General features: G+C 45.7%; 3 protein-coding genes and 1 long non-coding RNA gene across 7 annotated transcripts; 2 read left to right on the forward strand and 2 right to left on the reverse strand.

The window, feature by feature from the left end:
* Positions 1–110: 110 nt before the first annotated feature.
* LOC127600623 (glutathione S-transferase kappa 1-like) lies at positions 111–2,604 on the reverse strand. Of its 2 annotated transcripts, none has more exons than XM_052065316.1 (7): positions 2,275–2,604; positions 2,115–2,196; positions 1,507–1,659; positions 1,112–1,257; positions 901–1,017; positions 723–816; positions 111–373 (listed from the first exon to the last, which is right to left on the reverse strand). In XM_052065316.1, the coding sequence occupies exons 1-7, from the start codon at positions 2,341–2,343 to the stop codon at positions 315–317; spliced, it is 720 nt and encodes a 239-aa protein (XP_051921276.1). In that variant the 5' UTR covers positions 2,344–2,604; the 3' UTR covers positions 111–314. The 2 variants fall into 2 exon arrangements, with proteins under 2 accessions (XP_051921276.1, XP_051921277.1); XM_052065317.1 differs by having other exon boundaries at positions 1,507–1,635; positions 2,275–2,603.
* Positions 2,605–2,720: 116 nt separating this feature from the next.
* Positions 2,721–9,397, reverse strand: rap1gapl (RAP1 GTPase activating protein-like). Its single transcript, XM_052065147.1, has 17 exons — positions 8,974–9,397; positions 8,633–8,759; positions 8,503–8,550; positions 8,224–8,421; positions 7,172–7,269; positions 6,997–7,075; positions 6,678–6,731; positions 6,515–6,598; positions 6,087–6,187; positions 5,893–6,022; positions 5,363–5,530; positions 5,001–5,072; positions 4,741–4,827; positions 4,471–4,626; positions 4,308–4,391; positions 3,547–3,566; positions 2,721–3,459 (listed from the first exon to the last, which is right to left on the reverse strand). The coding sequence occupies exons 1-17, from the start codon at positions 9,042–9,044 to the stop codon at positions 3,402–3,404; spliced, it is 1,635 nt and encodes a 544-aa protein (XP_051921107.1). The 5' UTR covers positions 9,045–9,397; the 3' UTR covers positions 2,721–3,401.
* Positions 5,462–8,399, forward strand: LOC127600703 (uncharacterized). The gene is made up of 2 exons (XR_007962406.1): positions 5,462–5,575; positions 8,177–8,399. It is a non-coding gene; the product is annotated as an uncharacterized LOC127600703 (long non-coding RNA).
* An 800-nt stretch (positions 9,398–10,197) lies between the features above and the next one.
* Positions 10,198–17,352, forward strand: casp2 (caspase 2, apoptosis-related cysteine peptidase). Of its 3 annotated transcripts, none has more exons than XM_052065187.1 (12): positions 10,198–10,366; positions 10,710–10,857; positions 11,464–11,628; positions 11,724–11,789; positions 12,246–12,315; positions 12,803–12,894; positions 14,144–14,326; positions 14,426–14,554; positions 14,629–14,719; positions 14,811–15,005; positions 15,554–15,663; positions 15,900–17,352. In XM_052065187.1, the coding sequence occupies exons 2-12, from the start codon at positions 10,714–10,716 to the stop codon at positions 16,035–16,037; spliced, it is 1,383 nt and encodes a 460-aa protein (XP_051921147.1). In that variant the 5' UTR covers positions 10,198–10,366; positions 10,710–10,713; the 3' UTR covers positions 16,038–17,352. The 3 variants fall into 3 exon arrangements, with proteins under 3 accessions (XP_051921147.1, XP_051921149.1, XP_051921148.1); XM_052065189.1 differs by having other exon boundaries at positions 14,811–14,993; XM_052065188.1 differs by having other exon boundaries at positions 10,202–10,366; positions 10,714–10,857.
* The last annotated feature ends 724 nt before the right edge of the window (positions 17,353–18,076 follow it).

The raw sequence follows: 18,076 nt of genomic DNA on the forward strand, positions 1-18,076 counted from the left end.
ATAAGCGACCGCTGGGAACCCGTACGACGAGCTCCCCTGCGCTCGAGAGGATCGAGTCGGCGATAAGCTTCGTCTTTGCGCTCGTCAAACACAAACAAGTGACCTTTGCCTTTGTAGCAGAAACAATTTATTCCAATGACAACATACAGTACGGACTGTTTGCTTGTCGTATACGTGATTTTAAAAAAATGGCTTTTCTATTGTGATCAAGAGGCACAGCGCACGCAGGTGTGATTTTCAGACAATGTTCAACTGTAATTAGAGTTAATATATCAATTAGGTAGTAGACAGGCGCTCGGAAAGGCAACTTTGTCTCACAGTTTGGCAAATGATCTTTCAAGATGAGCAGGCTGAGGTCCCAGCCACTTTTCACCTAAAAAGCAAGCAAATAAACAAAATTGATCGGCACGGTAATTTGTTAGAAAACAAAACAAACACAAATAGCATCCAGTATTGTCAACTCATGTCAAAGTACTTCGTGTGACGCCTCTGCATGTGGGGAAAGGAGAGCTAATGTCACCAAGACGGTTTTCGGACATTGATTTCACAGTAAAACAGGTTGCGCACACACTCTGCTCAAATACTTCCTGTTCCGTCTCAAACCAAATTAGTGTGCCACCATCTAGTGGTCGACAGGTGAATCACACCCAATATAAATGCCTGTTACCTTTAAAAAAAGCGTTAAAAAAAAAAAGGAAAAAAGCGTAAAGCAGCTTTCTTACCAAGGCAGTGGGCCATGACCTCAAATCTGTCTGAGCCAAAGAACGTCTCAGCTTTGCCGTTGATGTGGCACACCATCACCGGGAAGCCGAATGCCTGACAAGTACAGCAGGTGTAAAAAAAAAATAAAAATAAAGTGAAATCACATGACACATGCGACACAAACACACACGAACCGACCCCATATTCCAGCGCTTCCTGAGTACTGCTCTTCAGCTTGTCTTTGATTTCCGGTGTGGTGCACAGCTTCTGTAACTCTTCAATTTCGCTGCTGCCCAAGCCAGCTTTCTGTGCCGCCTGGAGGTCAACACAGCCAATAATCTCCGTGTTTATTTTTGTTTGTTTGTTGAACAAAGTTCTCACCAAGCAAGCACTCTGGATGAGTTGCTACCTCAGCCAGTGATGCTGGCTCGGTGATATCCTTGTCCTCACTCCAGATTCTTCTCCAGAGCTCTCTGGATACCTTCTCCACCTGCTGGTCTCCGCCCATCTCCTTCTCCTGCACCGCTTTTACAAAGCGCATTGCATTCAAGGAGCCTACAAGAAGAAAAAAATTAAATTTTCAATATACACATACATACCTTAATCTACGTAAGATAAAGTGTCCCTACTTTATATTGTATATTTGAATTCAATCTACTGCATTTCCTTTTTTTTCCTCAGGGATCAGCAGAATCATCTCATAATAATAAGAATTGTACTGCACATTATATATTCAACCCTCTTTTTCATTTTAAACAGGTAACCTTCCTTAATTTCAAAATGAACCTTTGACTTGACGTGTACCTTTTCTGAACATGGCTTCCGCAGGGTCTGAAGGAGGACGCAACGGGACGTTGAAATATACTGCCAGGCGGGCCAGGTCGTGGTTCATCCACAAGAATTTTTTCGGAACCAATCCAGGGGGCTTGTTGCCTGTCACGGTGAGACATAACTTCACTGCCAATGGAGGGGAGTAACACAGTACAAATACTTCATTACTCCATTTGGATTAGTAAATCAGAACATGTTTTCGTCCCAATATTTGAATACGAACTCGTTACTTTGTCAAAATAGGCGCATTACTTTTTTGTGGATTACGACAAAAAAAGTGTAAATAGAAAGCAGTCAATTCAACTGCGGTTGACATGTTGATTGAAGAATCGATATCTTGGGGTTTTAAGAGAAACAGAATGAACAGGTTCGTAAAAGCAAGATATTCCCAATCCCAAATTGTTTCATGTCGTCGGCTACAAGAATGATTTGTGTCGAAAATGGATATTGCCCTTGAGTAGATTTCATGGTTACCTTCACCTAATTAGCCCGCACCACGACTTGCGCAAGGTAACTTCGACGTCATTACAAAGTCTGATTACTTTTGTCACCACTGCTAGGTGTTAACGTGACAATCTTACCGGAACCTTTCATGACACCACCCAGAAACGCAGGTCTGAGCTTGAGATCAATATTCCACACGGTTCTGTACCGGCACATTACCTGTAAACGAATCGCTTTAGGTCCGCGATGACATGGACACCAGCTTGTAATAGTATCGCTACATAATAATAGACAAACCTCAAAGGCCAGCCAGGAGTAGGGAGAGACCACATCGTAGAACAACTCGATTACCTTTTTGGAGGTCATATTCGACGCGTGTACTTACTTGCACACAAAGTAATGAAACGAAATCGGCCAAAACCTGCAGTGTGTCAAAGTTCAATCGGTCTGCAAACAATGCTAATCGGTGTTAGGTAAAACTACTCGAACACCCGTAATACGGTGTTAAAAAACGTACATTTTAAGTCGCTGCCGATTTATGGCAGTTTGCAGATTTGATAATTCACTGTTTGTTTATACCGAACTATTAAATACACTAAATTCTTCTACTAAAAATATGTGGCGTGAACGCATATATGTCCTGCCACCTATGGGACGGGAGTGCAATAGCATGCTGAACACAAGCAAACATCCTGTAAGAAAGTTAGAATCGATTTTTTTTGTCAATAACCGAGTGTAAAATATCCATGCATTATGATTCATAAAAGCACATTATATTAGTCAGTTTGAACAACTACTATTAAATGTAAAATGTGTTTTTTTTTCCAACAAAGACAAGACCACTTTTAAATGCCATGTAGGTAATTCCTGGCTATTGGTGCCTCCTGAGTCGCCATGAACAGACGTTTTAATGTTCTACCTAAAATAAAGAATATTCTTATCATGAAATCATTTTATGAGACATTGCTGTCTTCCGAACTAACCTGAACACAAAATAATACCATCACAATTAGAGAGACAGAGAGCGTTTGCCCAGGGATCACTAACACGGCAACTCAACTTCAAATTTGCACTTATGGATGCTAGTTGGAAAAAAAACCAACAACATATAAAAAACTACACTTCACACCTTTCCTTAAACATTTGCAGGCCTTTTATTTACCATACATGTCACATGAAGATAATTTATATTCCCTTAAATCACATATACGAGGTAACGCTTCTATTGCAGTATGATAAAATACATCTTCATTTCTGTGGCGATTTCACAACAGCTGCGATTGTAAGAAAACACTTTCCAGAACATAATCACATCAGCAGCAAGGCTACGTTTGACTCTTTAAAGGAGTCATCCACATAGATAATAATGATAACACAAAGGCTGTATGTGAATGAACGTCTAAAATCTGGAAGGTGGAGTTCTTCTACGTCTCCTCTTGAGGACTTGCTTGATCTTTGACTTCAGCCGGAGCCAAGCAGTCACTCGATTCATAAACATTCCATTGTTAATATTATTTTACCATATGGAAGTAAAAAGAAAAAAAAGTCACAAATTGTTATGAATCTCACCTCTCTGCATCCTTGTCACTCTGTAAAAGAGGTTTGAATACATTTGAATTAATAAATGACTACGTTAGAATTCTGACATTACCAAAAAAATCTCTGTGTCAAAAATAATCAATCAATTTCCCCAAAACTTTGTAACCGCATATAAAGCACAACATTTTGGAGTTGGCGGGATCACACAGAAAAAAAAATTGCAAACTTGCAGGTCGGCATTGCAATTTGTGGATTTTTGCAGTGGAACCTTTGTGCCTTTTGTTTGCTGAAAAGTTCAGCTATTTACTCTTTTAGGCTCAGTACAAAACTTTCTAAAATATTTCACTGCTACCTTGTGGTGTCAAGCAACAATGTGGAACTGAGGGAAGGATCTTCACTTAATCCTGCCACATATGTAAATAAGTGCTCTGCCGCCATCTTGTGGCATCTACAGGCAAATGGCAAGGACAGGACAATGACAAATCTTTTTGAGAGGGTGTGAGTCACTTCTGGAATTTTGCTTGTGTTGATCACAGGTGTCAAACTCAAAGCCCGTGGGGGAGATCTGGCCCGTCACATTTTTTTTTGTAGTCCACTAACGGAAATAACTCGTATCAACTGTACGATTCCTCCTGCTGAATGGATTTGTTTCATTTTATTTTTTCAGGAGATCTGGCACAAAATTTCAATTTTACTCTGCTTTTTTTGAAAGTGTTTGTTTTTAAATATTGCAAGAATGTCCCCCACCCCCTCCAAAAAAAATTCGGTTTGATATTCCTTCCAAATCTTACCTTTGTCTTCTGTGGTGAGATGCTATTGATCTTCCTGGGCACCCCGAGGGTCTCGAAGGAATGGCTCCGGACTCTGATGGCCCTCTGAGGAAAAAAAAAACAAACAAAAAAAACTGCAATGTATGTCTAATTGAATCTAAGAATAAGAATTCCGCATTCTGACCTTAAAGTTCTCAATGAACCCACCGCTGCCTTCGGACGCCCCCCTGGCACTCTCGGCAGATGGGATAGAAGGGTCTGATGGATCTCCCAGCATGCACTGCGAACGGGCGGAGAGTTCTGCCTGCAGACTCTCCAGAAGTGATGAACGCGTGCGGAGCTTGATTTTATTGATTATAATTTTTTTTTTTTAAGGGAGTGGGAAAAGGAGATGAAGAAGATGATATTACTACCAAATGGACCTTGTGAACTTCCCGGGGGATGAGCATCTTACCTCCAGTCTGCTGAACTGCTCGGCCTTATAGCAGGAAATTTCCGCGTTGATGAGCTTGGTCAGGAGGAATTCTCTCAGTTGGGAGTGCTGAAGATAAAGCGGAGGTGTACCGCACTTTTTAAGCATCGCCGCTGATGAAACGGCGATTGAAGTCATTCTACAATCTGACGCTTTGGAGTTTTAGCCTTCGGCGACTCCTTTATTAACATCAGGATAGGAATTAAAAAGATGGAAATCGCAAGAGTTGTACGTGCTCTCACATCTGTGAAGACTGGAGGATCTGGGAGGACTGGGCCGAATGGAGGAACGTCGTCTCTGGCCGTGACGCATATCTGCGACCGAGAGGAAATATACTCTTTGGCCACAACATTTGGTACAACCCAAAACCGCAATGGTTGTCCAACTTCACAGGCAGGCGAAAGGGCCAGCAGGGGGCGGCACTGCCTCACTTGCCTACCCGGACTGCAACTGCAGTCAAGGACTAAGAATAGCATCTTTTCATTTAGCTTAGTCAGAAGTAAAGTACATTACTAAAGGCGGGTTAAAGGTTGCATCAGGGCACCTTTGCTCAGGATTTGGTCTTCTCGCCTCGAATGGGATAGAGTAAAAACAAAAATAGAACCTGATATGCAGCTTGGCCAGTATCATCGGCCTTCCCGCACGGAACCTTCCGGACCACGATGAAACAGTGCAGGAAGTGCGACTTAATGACATCGGCTAAGAAAGCAGTCGGACCCTCCTGGTAGACCAGCGCCACAATGTCATTACCAATGTGTCTCTTTCTTTGCAGCTGTGGGACAAGGAGGAGATATTTCTCAGTACTGGCAGTCTGCGCGTGAGTAGAACTACTTGTCCAAAAAAATATTTCGGTAGGAGTACTGATTCAACTCCTTGACTTCCTGGGAACTGACCTCTTTCTATCTACCATGTGTCTTTTTTGCCATGTGTCTTAACTCACTCTTCAGGCTATTATAACGAGTAAGAAATCAGCGCTAGGTTTTCAAACGTAGCTAGTAAGTAAGAAAAAGAAGTACTCAAATGGGGGCGGAAAAAAATCGACTCAAGTACAGTCGCTAATTCCAAGCTGCCACCATTTTGAGACCCGCATTGCTGCCAAGCGCAGAAACGATTTTTTTTTCTCGACGAACCGACCTGCTGCGGGTCACCCTCCGTGAAGGGCAGTTTGGTCGCCACGTGGAACATGACTTCTCTGCCGTGAAAGGAAGTGAAGACTGCCTCGCTTCCCGTCTGCCCGTGACACACGTCCAGCCCTCCTCTGAAGCTGAGAAAAGGAAAATCGCATGAGCTGTTGCACCGTCGGCGTCTTTTAGCCAATCGCACGTTACCCGCCGAAGCCTTGGAGCTGAATGGTGTCCCCCAAAATAGACAGGAACTGCGCAAACTCCTCGCTTTCCTCGTCGTTACCGAGTATGTCCTCCTCGGTGAACTGGTGAGAGAGTTCCGTGTCTTTCACTGGTTGTATAGCGGAACCTCTAAAAAATTTTGGGGCGGGGGAACATCCCTAAGAAGTTAAGTCAAGTAAGCTAACTCAAATTAGCACTGCTGTCAGCGTTAGTTCAGGTCTCAAAGGGGAATGATATCAAATGCTGAATCATGAGATTAGTAAAAGTGTTTGAGAGATGATTCACTCGTGATGTAATAATCCGCAAGAAGACACGAAGGACGTCAAGACGAACATTCTTGTTTTGATGATAAAAAAACAATTACATTCAAAATCTTTGTGGAGGCCTGAAACGAACAATGGGCTTCTTACCTGATTCTCCTTTTGGTACAGCACACCAAACTTGAAATTGGAAGACACTCTGTGCTCGTCGAATGCCCTTATAAGTATCGGAGCCTTGAGAATGAGGAACTTCAAGAGTTTCATGCACATCAAAGTCAATCCGTTTGTCTTTCTGGTCATGGTCAAGAAGTACCTTGAGGTAGCTGACTGCGTCAAACTTTGAGACGGTCACTTTGTCGCACAGCATCTAAGAAAGGAGATGGGTGTTTTTATTGATTTTTGTTTTTCTCCCTCGCCTGAGACTCGGTCCTCTACAAACTCGTTCGGTAGGACGCTCGAGGCCCAGATAACATTTAACTCAGTCACTCCCAAAGACGTTTTTAAACGTCTTTTCAGACTTGGTCTAGAATTGGCTGGTACTGAATGAGTTAAAGGCGTCAAATGTAGTTTTTATTTTCAGAGTGCGTAACACTGATGACGCTGTTTACTTATGCGAAAGAAAACCCGTGTACCTTTGCTAGCTCGACGGCTGATGGAATGCCGGGAAAGAGCGAGAGGGAGAAAACGCCATGCAGGGAGCGCTCTTTCATTCTAAGAGACGAGACACACAAAAGTCAACTTTGACTCACATTTAAGTGCTTGTGCAGGTCCCCATAAGGGTCTCGTAAAACACGATTAGCATTTCACCTTAGGATGACTCGCGCCCGATTTTCCTCTTCCTCCAAAACCACAGACAGAACCAGTGGCCCTAATGACGGATCCACTGCTGTGAACGAATGGTGATACTGACCAGTGCAAAAAAAACAAAAAACAAACAAAAACTCAGAAGGTCATCATTGATCTGGCGTTGTTATTGAATTTGTAGTAATTTTTTTTTGGGGTGGGGGGCTTTGCATTTTTTTTTGTCTGTTTTATGGAATACTTTTTCAGTTTTTCTATCATTTTATTCTGTCAATAAAAAAGTATAAATTTCGAAAAGAAAAAAAATATTTTGAAAAACTGATCCCCCCAAAACTGAAAAATAATTCTGAAAAATTGAAAACAAATTCCAGAAAACAGAAAAATATGTTTGGGACAAACAAACAAAAAATATTTCAAAAACAAAAAATATGAGTTTCTCTTTTACAGAATGTTTTTTTTTTGTCAAACTAATAATAATAATCCCATCGATGTGACTCAAAAACTGTTTGAGACAAACAAACAAAAAATATTTTAAAAAAAAACAAATATGAGTTTCTGTTTTACAGAATGCTTTTTTTTGTCAAACTAATAATAATAATAATAATAATACCATCGATGTGACTCAAAAACAGGAGTATCTGCCAGTGTCTTAAACCAACATCAAAATAAAACTTAATTAAACAAAAAAAGCCGGTCATGTTTGCTTATACGCTCTCCCTCAATGTAGGAACGAATGTGTATCCCCGTGGGGGAGAAAATAAAAAAAAACAGGAAATATTTAATTCTGAGAAACAGGAATTACAAAAAAAATCCCCAAAACAGGAAAGAAAAAAATTTAACAGGATTTTTTTTCATAAAACAGACAAAGACAAAGCCCCTCCCTTAATCCCCCCCCAAAAAACTACTCAGAATAACAAGTTTTTTTTGTTTCCATAATAGCAAGTGCTGATTCAAAAGATAGGATAGAAGCGGCGAAGATGATTTTATATTGTACTCTCTCCTTTCATGAAGGCAGCCAAAAATGAAAACGACAGCTCCGCATCATGAAGCCGACTGACCCGTGAGCGGAAGAAGTCCCGGTAGATGTTGGCCTCGCCGTCCCTTTCCATGAGTTCGTAGCTGTGTGCTGGGAGGCCGCGATGGGAGGAGGTCAGACCGGCATCTGCAAGCTTCGCCAAAGGAGGGTCTATCCAGTAGCCCCCCAGCTTCGCCGGGAGGATGATTGGCAGCTCTCCGCCTATTGTCAAAAACTGAGACTAAAGCAGACCATGATGAGGGGCCGCCTTGCATGATTAGAGAAACAAATCAGCACGTTTTTTTAAAATATTTGGACTAACCTTGAGAGGCAGTGGGAATTCACATCTCTGCTCATCGAGTCTGCTTCCCTGATGCACCCAAGAGGCACCGATGACAAAGTTCCCCCTCGGACTTGGATCCCGCGCAGCACGTCACCAAAAAAAAACCTACCTGGAGTTTTTCAATGATTTCAAACAGCTCCGTTTCCTTCTGGCTGCTGCTCGCCGAGAGGGCTGGCCGGCCGTCAGTGAGCGGGGAGTCCAAGATGTCCGTCGCGCTGCCCACGGCGGCTTGGGCTCTGCGGCAACAGGTTCATTCACGCAAGTGAAATTCCTCATTCTTCTTCTTGTGGAAAGTCAAGTCAAAAGTGCGTCGATCAATGAGGAATAAAGCCTCACCCCGCCGCACTCCTGGATACGTCCAGGCGTCAACGCCAAGGTGAGAAAAGCTCACACACAAAGTGCGTGTTCGTTATTTAGGTCAAATTCAAAGTTGGAACAGCGTTGACTCACCTTCCGTAAGCCTCGAAAGTGAAACTTCTCCTTCTCGGGAAGACCGTTTCTTCTCTCTTTTCTTCCCCCATGTTTGTACTGTACTGCAAGTTTGCGGTCTCCAGTCAATCAGGGCTGGCAAAAGGCTGAATTAATTCACTCAATAATTCTGTCGCTTCCCCTGGCCGACCCCCCGCCACCCACTTATTTCAAGCTTCCCTTCCTCTCCTTCCGCGCCGCTGTCACTCGCGCAGCACGAAACGGCTCGTTCACGGTCACGCGCAGGTGCAAGCAAAACGGCGTCTGCATATCCATCCAAATGGCCGCAAAGCAAACGCGGCGATGTACTTCTCGGAGTGTCGAGACCGACTTGTGAATAAATAAAGTAATGACACATGAGACATTTTCTGCCGGACCTGTTACCCTTTGAGAGTCACTAAAGACCATCAATTATTGACAGCACACAGTGAGGGTGAGGAGATAGACAGCAGGGGAGGGTGAAGTCGGTCTTAGAGCAGAGGTTCAGTGAGACACGTGGGGGGGGGGAAACCGAGCACAGCGTATTGTAAGGCACACCTGCACAACCCAATGAGGAATGACTGATACAGTGGTACCTCTACTTACGAACGAAATTTTCAAGTTACGAAACCCCTCAAAAGAAGAATATTGCCTTTTGTTACGAAAGAAATTTCAAGATACGAAAGGTAAAAATATGCGGTAATCTATATACAGTATAGGCCCTATATGTTTGCCTCGGACATTTTCAAAGGATTGTTAAAAGTCGACAAAATTTCCCCAGTGTGGGACGAATAAAGGATATCTTATTATTATTATTATTAAAAGCAAACGTCCTTGGATGAGTTCTTTACAAAACGCCAAGCAAAAAAAAAAAAAACACCTCTGAGAACTAAAGAGGTCGTAACATGTTTATCGGTGCAATTTATTTTTATTTTTTTACAAAACGTATCAGTCCCTCATATTTCGAGCGACTGTATTTGAGACTTTATAACTTGAAATGTCAGATGACATAGACTTCTTAAGGTGTTTGATTTTTAACGGTAGAGTTCTAATCAATAGGGTTAAAAAAAATCCACTTCTTTTCTTTTCGACATGGTGATACCACCACGTTCAATGTCCCGCCAATACAGTAAGTTTGTATGACGTATGGCAAAAGTCTGAGTGGCCAAACTTTATGTCACTCAAGCTTTTCGCGCTTTCATTGGTGCAAATAATCAACAATACTTTTCTGGCCCCACCCCCGTCACATTTCAGTTACTGATACCCACGGAAGTTGGGCGCTCGGTCCGTCGGTGGGGGCTGTCGTTTTCTGACGTGGAAAAAAACGGCCACATTTGGTCGCCCTCCTTCGGCAAAATTCGATTAGTTTGGTGCATCGGCGGAAGAGCGCTTGAAGGTAGGAGAAAGGCGGCTTGATTTCCTCACCAAAGTTCGGCTAGCTAGCGCCGCGTCCCCCTCACTGTCAAGTGGTGAGTGTAGCCATCCGCTGTCAGCCTGCGTGGATCGCTTTTCCCCAGACTGGTGCTGCCAACCAACCGCAATTCCATTTTGAATGTAGATTGTATTCATGTTTGTGTTTTGCATCGTCGAGACTCTGCAATTTCTTTTTTCTGAACTTGTTACTTTCGGGGTGCTAAATCGAAAGTGCGGAACATCAACAAGTCATATCCCGTCTTTACCATAACACCCCCAACCCCCACTCACACACACACAAAATACATGATGTGTGTTTGTTCTAGCAAGATGCGGGAGTGTGGCATGCTGGAGATGCACCGAGTCGCTCTGCGGAGTGCTTCTTTGTGCAAGCAGCTGGTCGTTGATGAGCTACTCATTCAGTTTCTGCTGGAGGACAACATCCTCACCGAAAGCATGGCTGAGGGCATCCTGGTAGGTTTTTGTTTTCAGCACATTGGCTCACTGTAGCTTCACAAACGTTACTTTCTGGTGGAAATAGTCAACAAACCCTTCAATGCCATTTCATGCGACACTCAAATGCTCAACGCAGTGGTCGGTAACCTGAAAAAACAACAACAACAACACACCGGGTGCTACAAAATCCCTTTGATATGTTAAGTCAGGATAAGAGAAAAAGAACTATTGCGGGGTGCATTTAGGAAATCAATGAACTACTGCAACGGGGAACACAAAATATTATTTTTGCATCTAACCAAAACACCTTGAACTGGAAAAAAAAGAATAATTTGCCTTCCGATGCCTCCAAATTCACTCCAGAAGTTATGCTGGGCTGTTAACTTTCCATCTGCAATCAGAACTACGACCACAAGTAACACCATTTGATTTTAATGAACCATACATGTCATAATCCGCAAGGTAAATTAGTGATTTCAACGAGTCTACACCAAAACTATCTCAACACTTGCTATAAAACACACCACAGAGAAAAGTACAAACCGCGGCAAGCATCCCATCGATTTTTTTTTTTTACTACGTTTTTGACCCCCGTCATGTTTCTGACTGTACAATTTCCTTTAGGCCGAGCAAACGTCCCAGAAGCGAAGCTGGCGTCTGCTGCTGCTCCTGCCCAAGCGAGGCCCGCGAGCCTTCGGCAGCTTCTGCTCGGCACTGAGAGAAACCGAGCAGCGCCACCTGTGCGAGCTGCTCGCGCTGTCGCAAGAGAAGGATGGCAAAGAGACACAAGTGAGTTGAACGCTTAATCAGGCCATCGGGTCAACCCTTCCCCCCGCCCCCCGAGCTAATAATCTTTTCGCCTTTTGCGGCCACTGTGTCTTCAGCCCGAGGAGGAGTGCGAAAGACGGGCGGGACGGCAGCTCATTCAGACATCGGAGAGGAGGAGAGAGGTGCGCCACCTTTCCTCCGTCACGCTTGATCCTTTTGTGAATGATTAAGTAGCCCATGTGTCATTTCGGACGGTCACGTGGGGGTGGGACGTTTGCTTTATTGATGTCTTCCCAAAAGCGAGCATTTATGTATTTGTAAACTGGATGACGTTTTTTCAGTAAAGCTCCAGTGCGGAGTTCAACGAACAGTAACACCAAGGTTCCGCCAGGGGGCGCCAACGTAATCATTTTGTCACTTTGGCCTGATCACAAAAACGGCGAGTAGAGAAGATTTTAAGCGAATAAGCCAAAAATTGGGCAGATTAGGCAAAATCGCAAATGCCAAAAATTCCTTCATGAAGAGGGCGACTGTTTTTTCTTAATCCCAACGTACGTTCGCTCCTCTCGTCAAATCAAGAAAATCTTTCCTTTCTCTTTTGGCTGCTGTAAATTCAAAACGGTCCGTCTTCATTTCAGAGATACGGCGACTCCTCTCTTCCACTCTCCACCCAGGAGGAAACCGAAGCCAAACGCGCGAGGACGCACGGTGGGAATCGGGCAGATGGCACAAGTGTCTCTGTCAATATTTTTCCCCATTTCAACCCGTTTGTCTCGCGTCAAGATTCAGGAGCTGACTAATTAAAAAAAAAAAAAAAAAAAGGAGAAAAAAAAAGTTGGAATATGCTGCATATTCTTCTCAGTGGCTTCATCGCGTACGTATCAAATGACTGAAAGGGAGTGCAGGTGCCACACCTTGTGAGTGACTCATGTACGGTCTTGTAATACGGAGTTTGTCATCTTAAACCTGTTAATGTGACGTAATACGCTCGCCAGCCACAAGAGGAGCCAACCCCGTCGAATCGGGATTATTTGTATTATTTGTACTCTTGACCTTATTTAACCTTACAAGACGAGGCGAATCGCTTTTGCTCTGATGGCGTGCTTGAAAATGTTTTTTTTTGGGGGGGGGGGTGCGATGACGTGTCTGACAGTGTTTTGACTTTAAACCTGCTGCGTCTTCATTTTGTTTTCAGAGTGCATGGAGTACAGCCTGGATGCAGACAGCCCCATCGCCGCTCCCGTGCTCCCATGCACGCATGACCTCTACCTCTCGCAATGCCTCAAGGTAACGCGACTTATGCGAAGCACAACGCCCAGATCGTCGGTCGCCCTTTATAGCACAAGGGGAGAAAAAAAAATGTGATCACCTAAACTCAATGAATAACTCAGAACGTGAAATTATTTTAAAAGTGTTGCCTTCCGGCCTTCCTTGATGCAAAGTCATCGGTGATGCCCTTGTATATGATCTCTGTGTGCTCGCTGCTTATGACCCCGCTTCCAATTGAAAATTCCGACGTCGTGGTTGACCGACTTTCAGACTAGTTTGAATTCACTTGAGCTTTATCACCTTGACGCCACAAGAGGGCGCCATTATCCCCCAAAAAGCCAAAGATTGCGACGTCTCTCCTTCATACATTCATTCATTCATTCATCTTCCGAGCCACTTGATCCTCACTAGGGACGCGGGGGGTGCTGGAGCCTATCCCAGCTGTCTTCGGGCAGTAGGCGGGGGACACCCTGAATCGGTCGCCAGCCAATCGCAGGGCACACAGAAACGAACAACCATTCGCACTCACACTCACACCTAGGGACAATTTAGAGTGTTCAATCTGCCTGCCACGCATGTTTTTGGAATGTGGGAGGAAACCGGAGCACCCGGAGAAAACCCACGCAGGCCCGGGGAGAACATGCAAACTCCACACAGGGAGGCCGGAGCTGGAATCGAACCCGGTACCTCTGCACTGTGAAGCCGACGTGCTAACCACTGGTTACCGGGCCGCCAGTTTGAATTCACTTGAGCTTTATCATCTTGACGCCACAAGGGGGCGCCATTATCCCCCAAAACGCCAAAGATTGCGACGTCTCTCCTTCATACAGTAGAAAACAATTTTAGGTCGTCCTTAACAAAAAAATAATAATAATTGCGATGAATTGCCGCCACACACGACAAATCTGTGATATACTGCACTGGAAAAAAAATTAAGATGCGCTAGAAAATGATATCAGTTTCCCTGATTTTGCTGTCCAAACCATTTGTTTGAGTTAAATGAGTACACTGACAACATCATACAGCTCAAAAGATTGTCTTTCGGAGCAGTCGTTTACAGAAAATAAAATATGGACGAAATCAACCAAATGGTCCAGGATTTTACTGGCCTCTCCAGTTTTTTTTCTAGACCAGTAAGTACAATAAAGATGATTAAAGACAAGGGAAAACTAACTTTAGTTGCATAATAAGATGGACGTTTTTTGAGGGGTTTCACAGCATGCCAAATGACTGCAGCCCCCACCCAACCACCTTCACTGTCTTGCAGTCCTACGTAATGACCTCATCCCCGCGCGGTTTAGCGCTGGTGATCAGCAACGTGACGTTTGACCCGCTCACCACGGTCGACCTTTACCCCAGGAAGGGGGGCGAGGTGGACGAAGACGTACTCCGCAAGCTTTTCACAGATCTGGACTATGCGGTGACGGTCCGCAGAGATCTGACGGCCGAGGTGACGCCGTCTTGCCCACGCCGCCTCCGCCTTAACCGCGGCTGCAAATGAACTTTTTTTTTTCATTTTATTTTTTTTCCGTGTCTTTATTTTCCCCAGGAAATGAGAAGCTGCATCGAGACCTTCAGCAGGCGCCCGGAGCACCGCGCGGTGCACAGCTGCGTGGTTTGCCTGCTCTCCCACGGCGTGGAAGGAGCCGTGTACGGCACCGACAAACAGCTCCTGCAGGTGAAAAGGAAGAAAAAAAAAACTTTATCGACATTTGACCCGCCACCCACACGGCGTCATTTGCTCCCATTTAGCTTCAGTGGGTGTTTGAGGCCTTCGACAACGTCCGCTGCCCGCTGCTACAGAACAAACCAAAGATGTTTCTCATCCAAGCCTGCAGAGGAGGTAAAGAATGGCACGCGCAAGTCGACATTGGCATGCCACGGGGGGGGGGGGTGACCAAAATCTTAATGGTGCTTATCTTGCCATCTCGTAGAGGAGCTGGACAGCGGAGTGGAGCAGGCGGATGGGCCAGGAAGGACGGGCTCCCCCAGCCGCGAAGAGCGCGATGCCGGGCGAGGGGGCCCCCCGGCCGCCGGACAGGGAGGGGACCTCGGACTGCCCCGGATTAAACTGCCCCAGCGCTCTGACATGATATGCGGCTTTGCCTCTCTCAAAGGTCAGAGCATTTGTAAGTTTGCCCCCCTTTTTTTTTTTTTGGATCCTCTTTCACGGGCGTCGCCGGGAACCGGTGCTGTGGGCGCCGTTGTCGGATATGGCCGCTTCTCAGAAAATGGCTGCCGGGCAGTATATTTTTTCATCTCGGAGGGCTTTGCATTTGAGCGCCAAGCGCTTCGTGATGAAAAATATTTTTAAGGACCTCACATCGGGAACTAAAATGGAGTCAAAAGGGGTTTGTGAATCCAAACGAACGGGAGATCAACAAGCGTCCCGCGGCGGCTTCCTCTGGGCCTCGCATTAACGCCTTCGTGTAAACATATTCCGCCGGCGTTTGCGGCGCGAGACCTGCTATTTGTTCTCTCTCCGCTGGGGATTCTCTTGGCAATGTTTTGAGACACCTCCCGTTATTTACTACTAGCGCATGTCACCGGCGCCCCAAAAACGACAACAAACAATCGCGCCGCGCGTTTATTTGCAGCCGCGTCGGCTTTTCCCGGCGTCTCGGCTCATTCCGTGTTTGTGTTATGAAGCCGCTCTTGTTTGCTTCCCTCTTAAAAGGCACGGCGGCCATGCGCAACACCAAGCGAGGATCCTGGTTCATCCAGGAGCTCAACTCTGCCCTGCGCCTCCACGCCAGAGACACCCACGTGGCGGACATCCTGGTGCAGGTGAGCGCGCCTTCCGCGGACGGCGAACTCGCCGGGCGTTTCGGCGTTCACTAATTTACGTGCATGCTGGCTAATATTATTGATGAGCTTCTGCCATCTTGTGAACCGCAGACCCTTTTTTTAAGGGTGCGGGGGCGTGCCAATGATTTGCAGCTTTTCATCTTGCCTGAGGTAGAAACGAGCAAGAAAGAAGAGACGATGGCCGCATCGGTACTGACTCCCTTTCGTCCCCGCAGGTCAACGGGCGGATCAAAGAGCGCGAGGGTTACGCCCCCGGCACGCCCTACCATCGCTGCAAAGAGATGTCCGAGTTCACCAGCTCGCTGTGCAAAGACCTCTACCTTTTCCCTAAATACCAGCCCCACGCTTCATAATGCACTTCCACACACACACACACACACACACACACACACACACACACACACACACACACACACACACACACACACGTCATTCCCACCAGTGTGCTCACACGTCCCCTCATTCCAAGCGTATTACTGCCACACACTTTTGCATTCCAGTGTTACAGGCTGACACACACACACACACACACACACGAGGTGGCATCCAAACATTTATTCATTCACATTTTTTATATTGACACTGCCTCAGCAAAATTCCAAACATGCTCAGCGATGTCGGAGAGCTTACGCGAATCGACACGTTCGACATCTCACCGCGTAGAAAAATTGAAGCCATGCGTCGGGGGGGGGGGGGGCGTTAATCCCCTTGCTTGGCTATAATGATGAATAATTTTCTACACAGATCTATTTTGGTTTGGAAAAATGTATTTTTGTAAATTAACGCCAGCGTTTTAATGTGTTTGTTCAGCTTCACCGTCAGTTGTCATGTTGCAGTCCACATTCGTGAGAGGTAGAGGGCAGCATTGAGCAATGAGGTTAGTGCAGAAGTGTCGTGTCCCCCCCCTTCACCTCCACACCAAATGGGAAGCGCTCCAACATTGCAGAACGTTTCCTACTGTCATGACGGTGTCACCTTTTATCCAGCCGAATCCCTCTGACATGATTTTACTTCTGAGACGATGTTTGTGTTGTAAATATTTCCTTTTAAACTGTAAACGTCAGGGGGAACGCGCGGTGCTACTCCTCGGGCCTTCATGCCCAACAGTGTGAACTTTGAACTTTACGCTTTTTTAAACGCCAAATCGCGCTTCTCTATTAGCATTTATATTTTCTGTTATCGATGTGATATTGTGACAAATGTACATCTCACGTCTTCAGGAGAGTTTAAAGAAATGTGCAGTTTATTGGATAAACGATGGGTTGTTTTCACAGTACCTTGAATACTGCATTACCCCCCCTCCCACACCCCTGACTCGAACACTCAGCATTCGTCAATGCTGGGGGTGTACATTGAACATTTCCCAGAAAAGCCACAAAGAGGCAACATGTTTTTGGTTACAGTGTTGTGGCGAACGATGCTACAAACCAGTATTGAGTTGTGACCACAGAGGCTCTTCAAAGCGCTGCTTTCATGTCTTCTTCTTGAGTATTGGTTTTAACGATAGGAAAAGAGAATGGTGAAGGGGTCACCGCACAGCAAGAGGATGTGATTTGCTGCCAAACTCTTGTGCGGGGACGGGAGGGGGCGGGGGGGGGGGGGATTTATTTCTGTCATCACAGATGACTGCCAAGTCTTCTGGACAATAAACAAGCTAATGTACATCAACGAGACGGTGCTTTCTGTTTCCTCCTGTGCTGTGTACAAGGTGCGGCAGAAAAGTTCCGGTAGTGGTGTCACGAAAGCCGTCTTCCAAACTACCAAACGGCGAGTTTTACTTTGTTCAGTGAGTAAGACCGGGCCAGAGTGATTGCGAGACAAGATTCACCCCCTAGTCGTTTCCTCCACTCAAAAGCTGTGCTGATCTCCAATCCGCAGCAATGCAACGCCGCCATCTACAGGGATCCGTTAGTCGTTACGAGTACTCGAAGGAATGACAACGGAGCTGAGGAGAATCCAGGCAGAATCCTTTCTGAGAAGGGCGTTTTGACTCTGCGGGGGAGTGGGGGGGGGTTACTTTGAGGCGGAAAAGGATTGGGAAAAACAACTTTTGTGACACCAGTCCTGGAACTTTTCTGACGCCGCTTGTCCACGCACCAAAAGCCGCTCACTGCCGGCCACTCGCGTGCTCTCCCCCTTGCATGTGATCCGCCTTGTTGCCGTGTTTGTGTGTTGTTGTCGGCGTTATCGCGTGTCCTCGCCGTGCTCAGGTGTAGTGTAACTGGCCCGCCCGCTCTAACGCTGCGCTCAGGTCTCTCTCCGCGCTAACGGGACGACGTGTGTCATTCCCGCCGCTCGGTGATAATATTCCGGGTGTATCAGATGGAGGCCCAGGCCAGCTGTCCGGAGTCATTCCTTGTTGACACACGCGCGCACGCAGACCCCGCCCACT

Source organism: Hippocampus zosterae, chromosome 5 (assembly GCF_025434085.1).
Source record: "Hippocampus zosterae strain Florida chromosome 5, ASM2543408v3, whole genome shotgun sequence".
In the NCBI taxonomy this organism is placed as follows: Eukaryota; Metazoa; Chordata; class Actinopteri; order Syngnathiformes; family Syngnathidae; genus Hippocampus; species Hippocampus zosterae.

Bases quoted from the DNA above. Each gene is read 5' to 3' on its own strand.
- casp2 (XM_052065187.1), top strand. From the start codon at position 10,714: ATGCGGGAGTGTGGCATGCTGGAGATGCACCGAGTCGCTCTGCGGAGT. The intron at 12,316-12,802 runs GTGGGAATCGGG...TTTTGTTTTCAG, and splicing joins CAAACGCGCGAGGACGCACG to AGTGCATGGAGTACAGCCTG. The intron at 15,006-15,553 runs GTAAGTTTGCCC...CCCTCTTAAAAG, and splicing joins TCTCAAAGGTCAGAGCATTT to GCACGGCGGCCATGCGCAAC.
- LOC127600623 (XM_052065316.1), bottom strand. From the start codon at position 2,343: ATGACCTCCAAAAAGGTAATCGAGTTGTTCTACGATGTGGTCTCTCCC. The intron at 1,660-2,114 runs GTAAGATTGTCA...CTCCATTGGCAG, and splicing joins TGGTGTCATGAAAGGTTCCG to TGAAGTTATGTCTCACCGTG. The intron at 1,018-1,111 runs GTAGCAACTCAT...GTTGACCTCCAG, and splicing joins AGCCAGCATCACTGGCTGAG to GCGGCACAGAAAGCTGGCTT.
- rap1gapl (XM_052065147.1), bottom strand. From the start codon at position 9,044: ATGGGGGAAGAAAAGAGAGAAGAAACGGTCTTCCCGAGAAGGAGAAGT. The intron at 8,551-8,632 runs GTAGGTTTTTTT...TGGGTGCATCAG, and splicing joins AAATCATTGAAAAACTCCAG to GGAAGCAGACTCGATGAGCA. The intron at 6,599-6,677 runs GTACTTCTTGAC...CTCATTCTCAAG, and splicing joins ACGCAGTCAGCTACCTCAAG to GCTCCGATACTTATAAGGGC.